Raw genomic sequence first — 21269 nt, forward strand, 5'->3', positions numbered from 1 at the left:
GCTCTTCATTATTCATTCATTCAATAAATATTTACCAAAGTTAACATGGGCCTGCACAGTGCAGATGTGAGAAATACAAGAATGAGAGCCAAGCGGCCATGGTCTCTGCCTTCATGGATTTCAGTCTACTGCTATGTTACACATTAAGCAAACATTACACAAGTTATTGCACACCCTGAAAGAGGCTAGGAAGAAGCAGCCCTGATGCTGCAAGTCTCTGTGTGTTTTTTGCTTTTCTTTTTGAGATGAAGTCTCGCTCTGTTGCCCAGCCTGGAGTGCAGCGAGGCAATCTCGGCCCACTGCAACCTCCGCCTCTCAAGGTCAAGTGATTCTCCTGCCTCAGCCTCCTGAGTAGCTGGAATTACAGACACACACCACCACACCTGGCTAATTTTTGTATTTTTAGTAGAGATGGGGTTTCACCATGTTGGCCAGGCTGGTCTCAAACTCCTGACCTCAGGTGATCTGACTGCCTTGGCCTCCCAAAGTGCTGGGATTACAGGTGTGAGCCACTGAGCCCAGCTGTTTCTTGTGTTTGTTTGTTTGTTTTGTTCTGTTTTAAATGAAACCAGGTCTCACTCTTTGCCCAGGCTGGAGTGTAGTGGTGCAATCACAGCTCACTGCTGCCTCGACCTTCCTTCCTGGGCCAAGTGACTCTCCCACCTAAGCGTCCCAAGTAGCTGGGATCACAGGCCTGAGCCACCATGCCTGGCTAATTTTTTTTTCTTTCCTTCTTCCTCTCTCTCTCTCTCTCTTTTTTTTTTTTTTTGTAGAGACAGGGTCTTATCATGTTGCCCAGGCTGGTCTTGAACTCCTGGGCTCAAGCGATCCTCCCATCTGCCTGCCAAAATGCTGTGATTATAGGCATGAGCCACCACACCCAGCAATGCTGCAAGTCTTGTGGGCCAGGATAGTGTAACCTAAGAAATGATAAACGAACACTCACAACAGGGAAGAGGTGAGGAGTGTCAAGCAGAGGGAAGAGCATTTGCCGAGGCCCTGGGTGAGAAGAAACTTGCATTCTTTAAGGACCTAAATGAAGCCAAGCAGGCAGGGGCTAGATCACACATGGAGGCTTCCTGCCCACCTTAAGTAGTTTGGGTCTTTAAAGAAGGAATGAGACTCCATAAAGAGGTTTTAAGGACCGAATGCCACAGTTGCCATGACCAGGTTTCCATTCCCCATAGCTGCAGAGCAGACACAGGGCTGTTTTTGCCCGCCAGGTTGTCGCCGCGTCTATCCCAGCGCGAGGCCTGCGGCTGGCTCCTACCCATCTTTCCTTGCTGGCGGGAAGACTGGACGCCGTGCAGGACTTGGTGATGTCCTGGATGGGGGCTGAGGAACGCCTGTGTGCGGAGGGTGCGGCCTTGGGCTAAGGCTGCGGACCAGGGTTGCGTCCTTGGAGGGGGAGGGGTGGCCTCCTGCGCTGGGCGCCCCAGGGGACCTGAGGCGCGACAAACAGTCGGCGCGTTTGGTAGTCGCGCCTGCAGAGCTTTCAGCCTCCGCGCCGGCTGCACCAGTGTCTCGGCGAGGGGAGCAAGGCCATGCGGCCTACGTAGCAGAGTCGGAACCAACCGGTTGTTTGGTGCGACCGCCCCCAGAGCCTCCCGCGGCCCACGGCGCACAGGTGAGGCAGCAGCCCGGGTGGGGTCGGGGTCGCGCCTGCACCCACCTGGACGCCCCAGGCCCGCCGGCTCCGCACCCCGGAAGCCCCTGCGCGCAGCCCCTGGCGTCCCCGCGCCCTCGGCCCTGCTGCGCCGGCGGCGGCCATCTCTGGGCGGCGGCAGCGGGCGGTGTCTGCGCGGTCGGTGAGACCCAGGCGCGTGAGGCGCGGGTGAGTTCCGGACGCTTCCAGCCGGCCCGCCGGTGATCCCAGGCCTCGGGGCGGGACTCGGCTCCCGCTGAGCGCGGGCAGAGGTGAAGGTGCGGCGGGGCGCGGGGCCAGCCCAGGGCGGTGTGGGAGCGTCCCTGCTTGGCCAGGCCCGGCCCCGCGACCAGCCGCACCCGCCTACAGCCTGTTCGCTAACTTTATACATAATATTTGTCGCTGTCGAAAACGTGGAACAGAAAGCAACAAGGAAACAAGCAAAGCAGCCATGCTCCTGCTCCCCAGAGACAAGCCGGGTTAACATGAAGGTGTATTTTCTTCCAGATGGGTTTTCCTTGTAATATGATCAGGGCTTATTTTTGCAGAACCTGCATCATAAAGTGCAGAAACATGCTCTCTCTCGCTCTCTCTACTTTGAGACAGGGTCTCGCTCTGTCGCCCAGGCTAGAATGCAGTGGCAAGATCTTGGCTCACTGTTGCAGCCTCAACCTTCGGGCTCTTTCTCTTAATAATACATCACATGTATTTACCCGTGGCTTTAAGTGTTTTTCTGCGTCCTTTTTATTGGCCACACTAGACTGCACATTCCTGTGTGCCAGGTTGACTACGGCATCCATCCCTGGCTTCTGGCATGGGCTTTGACTTTAATGTTGTTTCTCTCTGATGTTGAGCGTACAGGTGGTTTTCAGTTTTTAGTTATTGCAAAAAGTAATTCATTGAGCACCGTTACCTCTGGGTTTTTTAGCATGATCATTTGTGTAGAATGAATCCCACAAGATTCATTCTAAAACAAGATAGACTCCATAAACTATACCATATGGCTTCTGGTATAAGATTGTGAAATGGCCCTGAGAAAAGTTACTATCATTTTTATACCTCCAGTAAGTAGCATTTGGGACTACTTGGCTCGAGGAGTTTCCTGACTGACTGCAGTGGAAACCCCCCTCGCTTCATAAGGGGCCGGGCTAGAGATGAAGATGTCAACACTTGAAAGAGTGACTCGCCTTATTGGCTGGTCGTACCTAGGGCTTTTGCTGAAAAGGGAACTATGCACATCTTAGTTACTACTATTATCTGAGTAATTTTTAAACTGGCTTCAGTTTATCTCGAACAAATCATTTCAGTCCCCAATAAGGTTAAACCTAAGTTAAGACAAAATTCAGGTGGGATTAGATGAACGGTGGAATCATGTTGGTGTTTTAAGTCATGCTCTGAAACTTAGGTGTTGGGTTGCTAGGGAAGGGATTTTAAAAGATTGATGGGTAAGGATGAGATATCCAAAAAGCTTTCTTTGAAGACATGTAAAAAGTTTCAAGTGCTTGGCATCATCTCCATCAGTGAAAATAAATGGAATATGGCTTTCCATCTTTTTAACTTATATTTTATTAATAAAATCTTTGCAAAAATAGAGAGTTTTTTGGTATTTATCATTTTCCAGTTTGGTCATATAATCTTGAAAATTAAGTATATGCATAAAAGTTTAAAAACAACAATGGATTTCTCCCAAGTTATATTTTTTATTTTTATTTATTTATTTATTTTTTTGAGAGAGTCTCGCTCTGTGGCCCAGGCTGGAGTGCAATGGCGTTATCTCAGCTCACTACAACTTCCTCCTCCCAGGTTCAAGCAGTTCTCCTGCCTCAGCCTCCTGAGTAGCTGGGATTGTAGACGCGCGCTACCAGGACTCAGCTAATTTTTGTGTTTTTAGTAGAGACGGAGTTTCACTATGTTGGTCAGGCGGGTCTTGAACTCCTGACCTCTTGAACTCCTGACCTCGTGATCCACCTTCCTCGGCCTCCCAAAGTGCTGGGATTACAGGCATGGGCCACTGCGCATAGCCCCAAGTTTTATTTTCTTATTTTTCATACAAAGGCTCCCTCCGTCACCCAGGCTGGAGTACAATGGCATGATCTTGGCTCACTGCAACCTCCCCAGTTCAAGCGATTCTTGTGCCTCAGCCTCCAGAGTAGCTGGGATTTAAAGATGTGTGCCACCATGCCTTGCTAATTTTTATATTTTTGCAGAAATGGGATTTCACCATTTTGTCCAGGCTGGTCTCAAACTCCTGACCTCCCAAAGTGCTGGGTTTACAGGTATGAGTCGCTGCACCTGGCCACTTTCTCCAAAGTTTTAAACCAAAGCCTTCTTTGGCAGAGCTAGGACCCTTCCTCTGTGGGCCCATACTGTCCTATGCTGCTTCCCTTTATAAGGACACTCCCATTGTTGTACTAGAATCATTTCTCGGTCTCTCCAGACTCCCCCACTCTGAGGTTAGTGCCCTGCCCAGAGCCTGATACATAAGTACCCAGCAACTATTGGTATGCTGGGTGAACTTAGAATATGACATGTGTTTATTCAATTGAATTTGTAACTTAGAGATCTACGTGACAGATATTTCTGAGTGAAGTAGAAGTTAGGGACAAGGACAGATGTGATCCTCTTTTGGTTACAGGTGCAATTGCATCCCGAGAAACACTACAGGCAGGACATCTGCCTTTTATTTTTTTTCCTTTTTTTGTTTTTTAACAACTTTATTGTAATATAACTCACATACCATGTAATTCACCCATTTAAAGTATACAATTCTTTTTTTATATATATTATTAACTTTTTAAAATGGTAAAATATATACAACATAGATTTGCCATTTTAACAATTTTTTAGTGTACAATTCAGGGCCATTAAGTACTTTCACAATATTGTGTGACCATTGTATCTATTTGCCAAACTTTCTCAATACCTTAAACAGAAACACAGTAACCATTAAGTACTAACTCCCTGCTATGGTTTGGATATTTGTCCTTTCAACTCTCCTGTTGAATTTTAATCCCCAGTGTTGTAGTACTGGGAAGGGGGGCCTAATGGGAGGTGTTTGGGTCATGGGGGCGGATCCCTCATGAATATATTAATACCCTCCCTTGGAGGTGAATGGGTTCTTGCTCTGTCAGTTCTCACTAGAGCTGTTTGACAAAAAGAGCGTTGTACCTCCCACCTCTCTCTTGCTTTCTCTCTGGTCACGTGCCCTGTATACAGCCAGCTCCCCTTTGCTACTGCCATTAGCAGAAGCAACTTGGAACCCTCACCAAATGCAGATGCCCAATCTTGAGCTTCTACAGACATCAGAATCATGAGCTAAATAAACCTTTTTTCTTTATAAATTACACAGCCTTGGGTATTCCTTTATAGCAACACAAAAGAGACTGAGACTTCTCCTTTTTCCCTTCCCCCATTACCTGGGAATGTCTAATCTGCTTTCTGTCTCTGTGAATTTCCCTATTCTGGGTATTTCATGTAAGTGGAATCATATTATACTTGCCATTTTTTTGCTGGCTATTTCATTTAGCAGAAAGTTTTCAGAGTTCATGTTATAGCATATGTCAGAATATCACTCCTTTTTTTGACTGAATAAAAAGGAATGTCCTTTGTGTGTGTGTGTGTGTGTGTGTGTGTGTGTGTGTGTGTATATGTGCATTTTATCACTTCTCGGCCTTTTGGCTAAGATCAAGTGTATATACCACATTTTGTTTATCCTTATGTTGACAGATAACTTGGGTTTTTTAATCTTTTGGCTATTAGAAAATGCTACAATGAACGATAGTATACACGTTTCTGAGTGGCTGATTTCAAAACTTTTGGGTGTAAACCTAGCAGTGGAATTGCTAGGTCATATAATACTTCTCTGTTTAGGTTTTGAGGAACTGTCGTATCTTTTTGTTTGACAACGTCACCATTTTATAGTCCCACTAGCAGTGTACAAGTTTCCAATTTTTCCACATCCTTGCCAACACTCATTATTTTCTGTTTATTTTTAGCATGGCCATCCTAGTAGATATGAAGTTGTATTTCATTGTGGTTTTGATTTGCATTTCTCCAGTGATTAATGTTGTTTAGCATCTTTTCATATGCTTATCGACTATTTGTGTGTCTTCTTTGGACTAATGTCTGTTGAAGTCCTTTGCCCATGTTTGGGGGGGAGGGGGAATGAAGTTTTGTCTTATTGCCCAGGCTGGAGTGTAATGGTGCAATCTTGGCTCACTGCAACCTCTGCCTCCCAGGTGCAAGCGATTCTCCTGCCTCAGCCTTCCAAGTAGCTAGCTGGATTACAGGCACCTGCCACGATGCCCAGCTAAATTTTTGTATTTTTAGTAGAGACGGGGTTTCACCATATTGGCCAGGCTGGTCTCCTGACCTCAGGTGATCCACCTGCATTGGCCTCCCAAAGTGCTGGGATTACAGGTGTGAGCCACTGTGACTGACCCCTTTGCCTATTTTTAAATTGGGATGTCTTTTGTGTTTTTGAGTAGTAGAGTTCTTTATATATTCAGAATATGAAACTTCTATCAGATATATGATTTCCAAATATTTTCTTTCATCCTTGTCTTTTCACTTTCTAGATAATGTCCTTTGATGCACAAAAATTTTAGTTTGTTTTTTTGAGACAGGGTCTCATTCTGTTGCCAAGGCTGGAGTGCAGTGGTGCAATCACAGCTCACTGCAGCCTTGACCTCTCAGGCTTAAATGATCCTCCCACCTCAGCCTCCAAAGTAGCTGGGACTACAGGCATGCAGTACCATGCCTGGCTAGTTTTCAATTTTTTTGTAGAGGTGGGGGTCTCCCTATGTTGCCCAGGCTGGTCTTGAACTCCTGAGCTCAAGCAATTCTTCCACCTTGGCCTCCCAAATTGCTGGGATTGCAGGTATGAGCTACCACATGCAATCAGCTTTAATTTTTGATGAAGTCCAATTTATATTTTTCTTTTGCTGCCATATCTAAAAATCCATTGTCAAATCCAAGGTCATGAGGATTTACCCCATGTTTTCCTCTAAGAGTTTAGTGGTTTTAGCTTATATTTAGATCATTGAGATAACTTTTGCATATGGTGCGAGGTAGGTGAGGTTCAACTTCATTCTCTTGTGTATGAAAATCTAGTTTTTCTCATAACATCTGTTGAAGAGACTATTCTTTCCCCACCAGTTAGAGTTGGCACCCTTGCCAAAAATCAGTTGGCCACAGATACATGGATTTATTTCTGAACTCTCAATTCTTTTTTTTTTTTCAAAGTATAAATTCATACTTTGTAGGAAATGTAGTTTACAAAACAATATGAATCATTACCCCTAATCCAGGTGACCTGTTTTCCCCCAAAGGGGTACATTTAGGTCCTATTCCACTGGACAGGGGTGAAAGGATTCAGTAGTCTTCCAGGTTACCAGTAAATTCTTCTCCCAAGGCTGGGGCCATCAAGGCACAGTCTGCATAAGGCTCACCCCATCAGGCCCTAGGCTGGGCTGCTTGCCCTGTAGGCAGGAGTCGGGGTGAGATCACACCACTGCACTCCAGCCTGGGTGACTAGAGCGAGACCCTATCTCAAAAAAAAAAAAAAAAAAAAAAAAGGATTTTCTTCGAATTTCTGACAGCCTTTAGTATAGTATCTCTTGATAGCAGGCTCAAATAAATATTGAATAGAAAAACTGAAGGCTGGACATTTATCATAAGAAAACTTTTGTTGTGAAGGTACATCTCCCTGTGAGAAAACAAATAGAGCATAGCTGCTGCAAATCACACAAAACCATAGAAAAATTTTAAAAGCATGTACGACCAGGTGTGGTGACTCATGCCTGTAATCTCAGAGAGGCCAAGGCGGGTGGATTACTTGAGCCCACCAATTTGAGACCTGCCTGGGTAACATGGTGAAACCCCATATCTAAAAAATGCGAAAATGAGCTGGGTGTGGTGGTCTGTACCCATAGTCCCAGCTACTTGAGAGGCTAAGGTGGGAGGATCCTTTGGGCCCAGGATGCTGAGGCTGCAGTGAGTGGTGATCACATCACTGCACTCCAGCCTGGGCAACAGAACAAGACCCTGTCTCAAAACAAAGACAGAAACATGTACAGATGCTTCTTGACTTGTGATGAGGTTATATCCCAATAAACTCATTGCAAGGTGAAAATATTATAAGTCGAAAATGCATTTAGTACACCTAACCTATCAGACATCATATCTTAGCCTTGCCTACCTTAAATGTGCTCAGAATACTTACCTTAGCCCACAGTTGGGCAAAATCATTTAACACAAAGCCTATATTGCAATGAAGTGTTGGCTGTCTCCTGTAATTTATTGTACTGTACTGAAAGTGAATGGTTGTATGGGTACTCAAAATATGGTTTCTACCAAACACATACCTCTTTTGCACCATCTTAAAGTCAGAAAATCATTAAGTCAAACCATTGTAAGCTGGGGACCACCTGTATTTGACTTTGGAGTGCTTTTAGAACATTTGGTGGCCATTTAACTATTTGTTGAATTAATGGACTACATTTGCTCAGGTTGATATTACTTTGTATAGACAATCCAGAGAATCACCAGTTACGGAGGAAGTAAGTTGACTTTTGTGTGAGGATATTCTCAAAATGAAAAATCAGCCGACAGTCCAAAGTGTGTTAAAGTCTGTTTAAGTAAATATCAATCTCTGTGCTTTAGTGCCTGTTGAGGTTTTAAAATAATTATTCATATTCACTTTCTTTCAGACCTTTAGCTTAAATCTCAATTTGATTTCCTGTTTCCCTAAAGACTCACTAGTGGGCATATTTTTATGTGCATTTGACAAGCTGACTAGTGGTTTTTAATAATTTTCCCTGATATGAATGGCCAAAAAACAGATGTCAGTCTGTTAACCTGTTGCATTGGTGGCTATTAAGAATGTTTTCAGCCGGGCGCCGTGGCTCACGCCTGCAATCCCAGCACTTTGGGAGGCTGAGGTGAGCAGATCATGAGGTCAAGAGATCGAGACCATCCCAGCCAACATGGTTAAACCTCATCTCTACTCAAATACAAAAATTAGCTGGGCGTGGTGGCCTGTAGTCCCAGCTACTCTGGGAGGCTGAGGCAGGAGAATTGCTTGAACCTGGGAGGCAGAGGTTGCAGTGAGCCAAGATGACGCCACTGCACTCCAGCTTGTCACCTGGCGACAGAACGAGACTCTGTCTCAAAAAAAATAAAAGTGTTTTCTACATGTGCTCTCCTACTTTTCAGCCAGAAAAGCAATTTCAATTACATTTTAAAGTGGTGAGATTGGAATGGAATATGTAAAGTGACAGAGGTCACAAGACTAGTGAAACTGCTGGGATAGGACAGAAGCCAAAAAGCAGGAGGCAGGGTTGATTTGGGATGCTTTTCTTAAACATTAGATGGGATTTGTTGATGGGAATTGTTTTTTGCAGTAAGATCATTTGAAAAGTTTTCTTTACTCTGTGTGCATTATTGGAAACCTCTACAGCCTTGTTAGAAAGTTGGACAGGTAAAAAGAACCCAGGACTGGCAGTGGAGATGGCATTTGGAGGGATGTGTGTTACTGATTTCCCCATAATGAAGGAGAGAGGCCAGACCAGGTAATTTCATTGTTTTTTGTTTTCCAGTGCTGATAATTTTATGACTCTCTCATATTTTGGTTACAGCTGTTATAAGATAGGGGTCACTTTAATCCTTGCATAGAAAGCACTTCTTAAAGTTAATTTCTGCCTTTTAAAATGGTACAAAATTTGAAGTATTGCAGCCTTTTATAAGCTAAATATACTTTTAATGTTCCAAGGAATAATTTTTGTTTCATTGTTGTTTCTTTTGCTTTTGGAACAGGGTCTTGCTCTGTTGGCCAGGCTAGAGTGCAATGGTGTGGCTCACTGCAGTCTCAAACCCCTGGACTCGAGTGATCCTCCCGCCTCAGCCTCCCTAGTAGCTGGGACTGCAGTGACATACCACCACACCTAGCTAATTTTTTCTGCTGTGACTATGTTGACCAAGCTTGTCTCGAGTTCCTGGCTTCAAATGATTCTCCTGTCTCAGACTCCCAAAGTGCTGGGATTACAGGGATGAGCCACCATGCACACTCCAAGGAGTAATTATAAAAATATTTTATAATTATTTACCATTTATAAAAAGTTTTTTTAGAGCTTTGCTAAAAATAATGGATAGCACCAACAAGAAAACTGAAATATTACTAACTTTGTATTGAAGCAGCATTTTTCTTAATCAGAGGAAAACAGGCAGAGAGTAACAAAATTTTATATTGATTCATAAACTTGTTTAAGAAGAAACATCAATTTTGATACATAGTTATATAAGTAGAATTAGAATGCTTCAGATTTGCCAGATAATTGCTTCAGTACTTATCTTTGTTTATAATTCTCTCCTATCATGTACACTTGCAGTTAAAAAAAAAAATTGCTTTTTTTTTTTTTTTGAGATGCAGTCTTGCTCTGTCGACAGGCTGGAGTGCAGTGGCATGATCTTGGCTCACTGCAACCTCTGACTTCCTGGTTCAAGTGATTCTCCTGCCTCAGCCTCCCGAGTAGCTGGGGTTACAGGCACGCGCCACCACATCCAGCTAATTTTTGTATTTTTAGTAGAGATGGGGTTTCACCATGTTGGCCAAGATGGTCTCAATCTCCTGACCTCGTGATCCACCTGCCTTGGCCTCCCAAAGTACTGGGATTACATGTGTGAGCCTCCACGCCTGGCCGAAAAATTGCAATTTTTTAGGTAGTCCTTAAATAATTGTTGAATGTCTGAATGATTGTTCATAGTTTAGAGAAGAAAAAATGTTTTAATGCGATCATAATCTCTAATCTTTCTTCTAATTGGTAGTATTGCCTTTTATACTTCTCCATGGAAAGGTATTATAATTAAGAGTTTGTATCTTAGTGTGATTTAGTAGTATTCGGAATTCATTATAATAGAAAACAGAGCAGTTATTTTAGGTTTGAATGCCTGCATTACTGAACTTTCTAGAGTCTCTGAAAATTATAGAGCAAAACTTGAATAGTACCCCTAAATACATTCTAATTTAAAAACGATGCCTTATCAAAGTTTGTATTGTGCTGTTTGGCTTGTTTTATATATATGTACATATAATATATAAATATTATATTACATGTATGTATATTTGATATGTAAATATGTATTATATATATACATCCAATTGTGTGTATAATACATATATGTATATAAATATGTATATTCTTTATATGTACTCCAGCCTAGATGACAGAGTGAGACCCTGTCTCAAAACAGATAACGTGTATCTATATATATATCTCTATCTATCTGTGTATATATACCTGTCGCCCAGGCTGGAGTACATATAATTATACTATCTATCTATCTATAATATATATATTATATCTATCTATCAGTCTCTCTCTCTATATATATATATAAATAAAACACATATGTATCTGTTTTGAGACAGGGTCTCACTCTTGTCACCCAGGCTGGAGTGCAGTGGCACGACCACTGCAGCCTCTAACTCCTAGGCTCAAGCGATCCTCCCACCTTACCCTCCTGAGTAGCTGGGACTCCAGGTGCATACCGCCATGCCTGGCTGGCTTATTTTATTGCTACATATTCTTTTTGTTTTTATTGTTGTATGATACCCTCTGGTTTCTTAGGGTATAATCCTCAAACTTCTTAAGAGTAGAAAAATTCACAAATTTGTGTGGTGCTAATTTTAAAAAAGAGGAATTTATATTAGGTACAAATATTTACCTAGTTTTTATTCTGAAATCCTTAACTTTTCTGGCCTGTTGGATTGCTTTTATGAGTGCTAATTTCTTCTTTAATAACTTTTTGACTGGGTGTGTGGTGGCTCATGCCTGTAATCCCAGCACTTTGGGAGGCTGAGGTGGGTGGATCACTTGAGACCTGGAGTTCGAGACCAGTCTGACCAACATGGTGAAACCCTATCTCTACTGAAAATACAAAAAATTAGCCAGATTTGGTGGTATGTGCCTATAATCCCTGCAATTCAAGAGGCTGAGACATGAGAATCACTTGAACACAGGAGGCAAAAGTTACAGTAAGCCAAGATTGTGTCTCTGCACTCCAGCCTGGGGGACAGAGTGAGGCTCTGTCTCAAAAACAAAAAGCTTTTTAATAATTTGTGACTTCTGGCTGTTTCCATCCAGAGAGGGTTAGCAATCTCCCATTTTTCACCAGGAGACAGCATTCTTGAGCATCTGTAAATAACAGGCACTAAAGAAAGGGCTAAACTAGGGTAGATCTTGGAAGCAAAAAATAGTTGAATTTAGGATACTTTGGCAGGAGTGAAACTGTTAATCCCAAATCTTCAAATGTGAGGGTTTCCTATGTATGTGAATTTGTGTGCACTTCTGATTTAGTAAAGCTTAATTAACACTGCAGCCCAGTTACTGTTTAGTTCATTGCATAGTACTGGGCTCTAGTTCTGGCTTGGATCCTGCTAGTGATGTGAGCAAGCTACACAACTTTTGTGGATTCATCATTGGCACTAGTAAATTAAATGGGCTTAAGTAATGGGATAAATTAAGTTCACTCTTTGAGAGCAGACCAGCATATCCCTGTCTGCTTCTTGCAAACTCATCAGTTCTTTGAGGTTATCTAAACACACAAAGATTTTAAAAATTATGTTCTACCATAGTGTAGCCTACTAAAATAAAGATTACATTTTAAATTAGTTACCACTTTAACACTGATGCTCCCAGAAGGTGCATTGTGTTTATCCTGGAGTTTGCTGTGTTCCCTGACTCACTGCCTCATACCCTTGGGGCTTCTTATGCTTCAGTTTGAGAAGCATGGGACACAGAGGATCTCAGGTATCTTGCAGCTCTGATATGCTATAATACTTGCAATAAACTAGAGTTTGTTTTTTAGTTTTAATAAAGTATACCTTTAAGAAATTATAAATCCATGACAGGGAAAAATATGACTGATTTGCATGATTTAACATCTTTCTCTATAAATTAAAGATTACAGTTCTATTGTATGTAGAAGCTGTTTCATCAGAAACTCCATGTAATTTAATAAATGGATTGCAAAATTAGAAAAACCCTTTGTAGATGTCATCATTGTTGCTTTCAATCTTTCTTTGCTGCAATTCTGCTTTTTTCTTTCCTGGCTGCTAATTGGATTAAAGACTGTTTTTGCCAACCATGGCATCTGGAGATGACAGTCCTATCTTTGAAGATGATGAAAGGTAAATGTCTTATATTGCAGTAAACTAGCCTTTGACATTTTCAAGACTGTTATCATTCAAAAGAGCAATTTATCCAAGCTACTCTGTTAAGAATACATTTTGTAAAATTGCAGATTGTGTGGTTCTGCTTTTGTGTGATTTCGAGCAGGAGTAGTAAATACCTGGTGCGGAGGTAGCCACCAGTAACATGGCAACTATTTCCGTAGAGCCTTGATGTGATGTCTCCTCATACCTCTCAGCACAGAGTTCTTGGCAGCCACTTTAAAATGATATCAAATCCATTTAACATCTTCAATTGAGAGCATACAAAGGAGATTAGGGTGAACAAAGAGGAAGATGTAGTTAAGAGAACAGGCTTTGGAGCCAGAATCCTAGGTTTAAATCCTACCTCTGCCACTTAATGTCATTGTAACCTTAGGTAAACCCTTAGCCTCTCTGAGCCTCATCTATAAAATAAGGATACTAATAGTACCCATCTCATGGTGATTCTGTGAGTTAATATATTTAAAACTCTTAGTGACTGTCACACAGTAATCACTTAATAGCTGTTAGCTGTGATCATTGTTACTGTAATAAATGATACTTCTGTCAAAGCTAAAAAGATTACCAATATCAAAATATTAATTAGATATTATATATGTATATGTCATTCACATAGGATATATTAACATCAAAAATATATGTTGAAGTATATGCCAGAAATGTCTGACAAACCAAATCCTTTATTTCTTTTTTATTTTTGAGATAGTCTCACTCTTTCATCTGGGCTGGAACCTGGTGGTGCAATCATGGCTTACTATAGTCTCAACCTCCTGGGCTCAGGTGGTCCTCCCACCTCAGCTTCCCAAGTAGCTGTGATTCCAGGCATGCACCATTACGTGTGGCTAATATTTTTGTAGAAACAGGGTTTCACCATGTTACCCAGGCTGATCTGGAACTCCTGGGTTCAAGTAATCTGCCCGCCTTAGTCTCCCAAGCGCTGGGATTACAGGCATGAGCCACCACACCCGGCCCCAAATCCTTTATTTTTTAAAATAAGATTTCCTGTATTAATGCCAAGAATGTTTCCCATAACATTTTAAAATTAGTTTTATCTTTATTATAGAATATTTCTTCCATGACTTTTTTTCTTAGTATAATAGATTAAAACCTTTTTGTTAAATCTCTTGTATTAGTTTAAGTATGGGAGGTTTGGAGAGTTCTTGTTTTAGAGTGATTAGACCTGAAAAAGATAAACGAAATTAAATATCATGGTTTTTAAATGGGAGCTGGTGGGAGAAGAGTAAAGACTTTTTACTGACCTTTCCATGCACTGTACTGTAGTCAACCTAGAATGCTAACCAGGATAAACTGATGGATTCTTAATCCTATTAAGATGGATGTTTTAGACGTAATCGGACTATGTGCCCACATATAGTAGTTGTATCTTAAAGGAAGAGTGAATAAGAGGAAAAAAATAGTTACATGTACTGTGAGTAGAATTTCTTAGGTACTATCACTTTAATATTTTGAAATTTTAGAGGTTTTAATCATCTAATATTTTCATCTTGGAAGAATTAACTGGTTATTTAATTAGTATTTTGGCCCACTATAATTGGTTTATTTTATTCCTTTAGCCCTCCTTACTGCCTTGAAAAAATGACAGATCTCGTAGCTGTTTGGGATGTTGCTTTAAGTGACGGTGTCCACAAGATTGAATTTGAACATGGGACTACATCAGGCAAACGAGTAGTATATGTAGATGGGAAGGTAGGAGGAAAATATGTTACTTTGTAAAATATGATATATAGAGAAACTTGATTTTGTAAAGTAGCATCTTCATATGTGAATTCAGGGCTTTTCTTTTCTTATAGTCATTATGTTTTTGATCCATGTCATTTTTCTGTATAAAGCAAACTAATAATAGTTATGGAATTCATGGAATATAGCATGTAATATTTAAACTTAAAATGGTTTTATTTTCTAAAACCTTGGCATCATAAATTAATAAAATTATATCTAAATGGCATTGCCTTTGTTCACTTTACATTATTTCTAAAATTAAACATTAATTTTTCTTCCATTTGAATGTCTCAAATTTTTCTATTTTATTATGTAGGAAGAGATAAGAAAAGAATGGATGTTCAAATTAGTGGGCAAAGAGACATTCTATGTTGGAGCTGCAAAGACAAAAGCAACCATAAATATAGATGCTATCAGTGGTTTTGCTTATGAATATACTCTGGAAATTAATGGGAGAAGTCTCAAGAAGTATATGGAGAACAGATCAAAAACCACCAATACTTGGATATTACACATGGATGGTGAGAACTTTAGAGTTGTTTTGGGTAAGTTAATGCTGTTTCTGCAGAACTCATTTTTTTTAAAAAAAGATAATGTCTGTTTAATTCCTGTAACTATTCAGACCTTCTATGGAGCTTTGAAAAGGAGAGAGAGTGTACGTGCAGGTGTATTTCATTTGTTTAAAAACATTTTTAAAAATCTTTTTGTTTCCCACCTGCTTGGGGTTGTCTAGCAGGTGTGTATATTGTCTAGCAGGTGTATTTCTAATGTGTCCTGTGTGAATGACGCATTCATTTAATCCACCATTTTATATATAAGATATCTTAAGCCAAGTTTTATAGGGATGGATTTGAGGATTGTAAATTTAGGTTTTAAAAACATGTAACTGCTGTGATCGTATAGTGGTAAATAAATCGAAATTAAAAAAAAAAAACACACATGTAACATTGCCAGGCGTGGTGACTCATGCCTGTAATCCCAGAACTTTGGGAGGCCAAGGTGGGTGGATCACCTGAGGTCAGGAGTTTGAGGCCAGTTTGGCCAACATGGTGAAACTCTGTCTCTACTAAAAATACAAAAATTAGCCAAGTGTAGTGGCACAAGCCTGTAGTCCCAGCTACTTGGGAGGCTGTAGCAGGGGAATCGCTTGAACCCGGGAGGTGGAGGTTGCAGTGAGCTGAGATTATGCCATTACAGTCTAGCCTGGGTGACAGAGCAAGATTCCCTCTCAAAAAAAAAATAATAATAAATAATTTTTTTTTTTTTTAGAGTCAGGGTCTCACCATATTGCCCAGGGTGGTCTTGAACTCCTGGGCTCAAATGATCCTTTTGCCTCAGCATCCAAAAGTGCTGGGATTACAGGTGTAAGCAGCTGTGACCACCCTTCTTTTCATTCTTAACAACAATATTCTTGGGAGTCTGTTGCCCTCCTGTTTGAAAGATCCAAAACTTAATCAATTTGTATTGGGACCATAACTTTCTTAAAAGGTGGTTGTTTTGTTTCATTATAGTTTTATGAACAAAGAACAAACACAGCTTCTTCAGATTTTATGAGTCTCAAAGCCATGAAAGCCATGAAAAAGTGTTTGGTTTTGGAATATTAATGGAATTTTAGAGATCTGGTATATCAAACCTTTCCTAAATAAATAGGAAAAGTTAACTTTATCTTTAAGTTACAGATAACTTAAAAAAATTTTATTTTGTTTTTACAGAGAAAGACACTATGGATGTATGGTGCAATGGTAAAAAAATGGAGACAGCAGTAAGTTGACTATTTGATTACTCTAAGTGCCATCTGTCTAAGTTACCATTGAATTGTTGCTGCATTTCCTAATTACAGAGATTTTATAATGAACCAAAGTCCTCTTGATAAAAACAAAAAAGGGATTAAGTACTTATTACTCCAGATTCCAAAAACCTTTGCCAGACAGTGCCTGGTGCTGTGAGTTTGGAAACAATTTATGTTCTTAGCTGGCACAAACTTCATACTCTCCTTTCTTGTCCTGGACCAGGCTCTATCCTCAAAAGAGCCCCTAGTTAAAAAATTATATCCCCAAATGTTGGTGTTCTCTGGTGTTTAACCATTTTAAGTGGTGCATTATATACCATTGCTTCTCAAACTTTCATGCATAGAAATCGCCTGGGATCTTGTTAAAATGCTAATTCTAACATTTCCCTAGGTGCTGATAATGCTACTAGTCCACAGATCACACTTTAGGAATGCTTTATACCATACACTCAAAGCAGATGGTTCTTTTCTGAAAGCAAGATTTTTGTAAAATGAGTGATACAGTATCAGATGACGTGAAGGTACTTAGACAGGAAAGGGCACTCTCACGAACCCCAGAGGACAAGTGGAACTTTAGACCAGCAGTGCCAATGCAGGGAGAAAGAGGCTACCCCAGTCACTGTGGCCAGGCACACTGAAATCCCCATGTAGACTCCAGTGTGTTCAGCTTTTACTGTCAGGTGCTTGTATTACTATGGCTGTGGATGGGGTGAATGGAGGAGTGAATTTCAAGCAGGAACGAAACAGTAAGAGTGTGCACACGGGAGAGTGGGAAGCAGAAAGTATGGGACTAGGAGCTGAAATCACTGGATGCTAATCCCCATGTCTTATGGGGTCTGCAGGACAAGTGGGGAGTGCTATCTCCTGGTACCCACCTTTCATGCTGGCTCCAGATGTGAACATCAGAGCTGGAGATAATGGGAAGCTCTCTTCTCTAGTCACATTTTGCATGTTGTAGTTGCTTTTATCTCATTTGTATAGTATAGGTATAAGACAATGAGAAAAGGTGCTTTTGGTAGTTGGAGGAAAGGAGGTCTGGGGTTCATTTATTCAGAAGACCACCTAGAACCTACTTGGTCTGATAGCTGTTTCTGAGGAGGTGACAAAGCTAGAAATCAAAAATTACAAAGATAAAGCCACATGTGGTAGCACAGGTCTGTAGTTGCCTCTTACTTGAGAGGCTGAAGTGAGAGGAACACCTGAGCTTAGGAGTTTTAGGCCAGCCTGAGCAACATAGTGAGACTCCATCTTTAAAAAAATTTATACATTAATTAAAATTTAAAAGTTAAAAAGATGAATGCTTTTCTGTTTCTGAATCCTAGAGAATTTAATTTGGGCTCACTCAAAATTGAGTGCTTGAGCTGCTCTCTGGATTAAATCTACTGCTAGAAACTTGTTTTATGCAGAGAGCACTTGGAGAGCACTTCAGTATTTTGTGGCCCCTTTGGAAAAACTCCAGTTACCACTAACGTGGATCAGATACCTACTGTGTGTCCAATGCCATACCTAGTGGTTCTTCCTGTTCTTTCTTTCTTACCCTGGAATTCTCTAGATGGAGAATCAGCACTTTGGAATCGCATTTCCTCCCACACTCAAGAAATTCTCCAGTGCACATGTAGAGAGAATGCTGTTTTATGGTATTAAGAATGTGGTTGTACTGGGTGCGGTGACTCATGTATGTAATCCCAGCACTTTGGGAGGCTGAGGTGGGTGGATTGCTTGAACCTAGGAGTTTGAGACTAGTCTAGGTGACATGGCAAAACCCCGCTCTACTAAAAATACAAAAATTAGCAGAATATGTTGGCACATGCCTGTAGTCCCAGCTACTTGGGAGGCTGAGGTGGGAGGATTACCTGAGCCCAGGGAGGTTGAGGCTGCAGTGAGCCAAGGTTGCGCCAATACACTCCAGCCTCGTTAACAGAATGAGAGACCCTGTCTCAAAAAAAAGAATGCGGTTGTAACTTTGGGAGGCCGAGATGGGAGGATCACTTGAGGCCAGGAGATCCTGACCACCCTGGGCAACATGGCGAGACCCTATCTCTATAAATTATTTTTTTTAAGTTAGCTGGGTATGGTGGTATGTGCCTGATTCCAGTTGCTCAGGAGGCTGAGGTAAGAGGGTTGCTCGAGTCCAGGAGTTGAAGGCTGCAATGAACTGCAATTGAACCCCTGTACTCCAGCCTGGGTGACAAGAGTAAGACCTTGTCACACACACAAAGAATGCTGTTGTGGTGGTAAGAAGGTGAAAACAATGTTCATCCGCATGTCTTTGTTTTGTAGTAATTAACAGGAAACCACATGTGTTTGGAAAATAGTTCTTTATAACCCAGTTGCCTTCTCATTGTAACTACAACCTAGTCTGCAGGGCAGTTTGGGCAGCTCCGTATGTGGGCAGCCTTCCCCAGTACTGTACATACCCACAACAAACTCATCTTGTTGCCTGTGAGTTACAGCTTTTCTCCTTTTTTTTTTTTTATCTCAAAGCATCATGCCAACATTATATATTTGTCTAATTGCCAAGAAGCTACTTATATAGATTATATTACCTAACCCTTGCCCTTTCCTCCAAAGTCCTTTTCCAAGGCTCAGTGTTAAAAATGGGGAGAGGAACACACTACACCCAAGGACATGCTTGTGGTATTCAGCACACCTTCCATAAAGAGCCAATGGCGACATTCTTCCCAGAGCTAGGAAAAGGCTTCTCTCCCTGAGGCATCCTGTGCCTTCTTTGGCTTGCTGTTGTTAACTGGGGTCCTTGTTCTATCTACTCTGGCTGCTAAGAAGTTAATAGCCAGGGTTTAAATCTGATTGTCAGTTTCTTTGCTTTCTGAAGTAAATTATTTTTTATCCTCTAAGCCTCTTCTTCTTTCCTTCCTTCCCTGTGCTGCCTGACTCTAACCTTTTTACTCTAGATCACTGCTGCTCAATCAAAATATAATATGAGGCACAGATATGACCTTCATGTGTAATTTTAACTTATGTAGTATCCACATTTAAAAAAAATATTTAGGTGAAGTTAATTTTAATATATTTGCTTTAAATCAATATATCAAAAAATATTATTTTACATGTAACAATGTAAAAAAATATACATTGTTTTGTTTCATACTAGGTCTTCTAAATCCAGTGTCTATTTTATATTTAAACAGCGTATCTACTTTGAGACTAGTCAGTTTCAAGTGCCCAATAGCCACATGTGGCCAGTGGCTACTGTACTGAACAGAACAGGTATACATTTAATGGTGTTTGGTTTTGTTATCTGTGTATTTTATTGTAAGCCACCTTATATCCTAAGGAATCAGATTTTCAGAGTGGTTAAGAACACCCCATCCCTGGCTGGGTGCAGTGGCTAACGCCTGTAATCCCAGCACTTTGGGAGGCTGAGATGGGTAGATCACTTGTGGTATATTATAAATAACTATAAATGTAATGTTTATCATTTTTATTTTTGAAAGCATATGTTATAGACACATAGCCATGAGGTTTATATCCGCCACCTGCCCCCTCAGAATTTAAGATTTTTAAGGATTGTAAGGATTATAAAAAGGAAACTTTTAATTCATAACAGAAATATAAAAGCATCTAAGTACAAGCTTTATACTTTGTTTTTCAAAGCTTATTGTTTAACTAATACATTATTTTATTGTACCACTAGTAATTTTAGATGGTGTTAATGCTGTAGACAAAGAGAATGTTTCTGCAACACTAATTCCTTCTTTTTTTGATCTAGGGTGAGTTTGTAGATGATGGGACTGAAACTCACTTCAGTATCGGGAACCACGACTGTTACATAAAGGCTGTCAGTAGTGGGAAGCGGAAAGAAGGGATTATTCATACGCTCATTGTGGATAATAGAGAAATCCCAGAGACTGCAGTTAATGAATTTTAATCTTAAGAAGTAAAGATCAGGACTTTTTAATTACTGTGGTAATTAAATGTGTTCAGTATGTACTTATTAGTACATTTAGTCTGCAGTGTTTTTATTTTTTAAAAAGTTACATGAAACTGTAACATTCCAAGGGTCAGGAAAAAAAACAATTAGTTACAGTCATAAAAATTACAATTTATGATGCAAATAATGTAAAATGTTTCAAAGACAAATGGAAAATAAGATATGGACCAAAGTCACTAATGTTTTACAAAAGTAACCTTTACTATAATAAATACTGTAAAAATAAAATGGATGCCACTTGATTTGTGTTTATATGTATGGTTAAGTCTCTCTGTGTTTTTAACCTGTGCAGATAGCCTATTTCTCTAGTTTAAAGCAGTTGGTACACAGTGATACAATTAGTTTAACTGAAGAAAATGAGAAACATTTTTTATTTGGAAACCTTAAGGAAACTTCAGATAGTGTCACAATAATTTAATTTAAAATGTGGGTTTCGGCCGGGCGCGGTGGCTCACGCCTATAATCCCAGCACTTCGGGAGGCCGAGGTGGGTGGATCACGAGGTCAAGAGATCGAGACCATCCTGGTCAACAAGGTGAAACCCCGTCTCTACTAAAAAATACAAAAATTAGCTGGGCATGGTGGCGCACGCCTGTAGTCCCAGCTACTCGGGAGGCTGAGGCAGGAGAATTGCTTGAACCCAGGAGGCGGAGGTTGTGGTGAGCCGAGATTGCGCCATTGCACTCCAGCCTGGGTAACAAGAGTGAAACTCTGTCACAAAAAAAAAAAAAAAAAAAAAAAAGTGGTTTTCTGAAAATGTAGTTATTTTGTTTAATTAACATGGTGAGGACAAAAACGAAAAGGAAGAGAAGCAAACTTTTCACCAGATTACCAGGTGCATCCTTAGGCAGTGTTTAAAAAGTCAGAGTTGCATGTCTGTGCCTGGATGTGGCACCAGTGTCAGTGCTTCTGTG

The 21269-nt window shown here is 40.7% G+C and overlaps 1 protein-coding gene across 9 annotated transcripts; it reads left to right on the top strand.

Annotated features, from left to right (window-relative positions):
• The first annotated feature begins 945 nt into the window (after positions 1-945).
• On the top strand, positions 946-20598 carry FAIM (Fas apoptotic inhibitory molecule). Of its 9 annotated transcripts, XR_001107290.3 has the most exons (8): positions 8857-9216; positions 12774-12833; positions 14450-14582; positions 14932-15160; positions 16328-16377; positions 17957-18041; positions 19554-19632; positions 20135-20223. XR_001107290.3 is itself a non-coding variant. In XM_012451107.3 (7 exons), the coding sequence occupies exons 1-7, from the start codon at positions 9155-9157 to the stop codon at positions 20137-20139; spliced, it is 618 nt and encodes a 205-aa protein (XP_012306530.2). In that variant the 5' UTR covers positions 8859-9154; the 3' UTR covers positions 20140-20223. The 9 variants fall into 9 exon arrangements, 8 of the variants coding, with proteins under 8 accessions (XP_012306537.1, XP_012306533.2, XP_012306536.1 ...); XM_012451107.3 differs by lacking the exon at positions 17957-18041 and having other exon boundaries at positions 8859-9216; XM_012451110.3 differs by lacking the exons at positions 8857-9216; positions 17957-18041; positions 19554-19632 and adding an exon at positions 1460-1627 and having other exon boundaries at positions 20135-20598.
• Positions 20599-21269: the final 671 nt, after the last annotated feature.

Source organism: Aotus nancymaae, unplaced genomic scaffold (genome assembly GCF_030222135.1).
Source record: "Aotus nancymaae isolate 86718 unplaced genomic scaffold, 86718_ANA_hifiasm-v0.15.2.pri h1tg000019l, whole genome shotgun sequence".
Taxonomy (NCBI): domain Eukaryota; kingdom Metazoa; phylum Chordata; class Mammalia; order Primates; family Aotidae; genus Aotus; species Aotus nancymaae.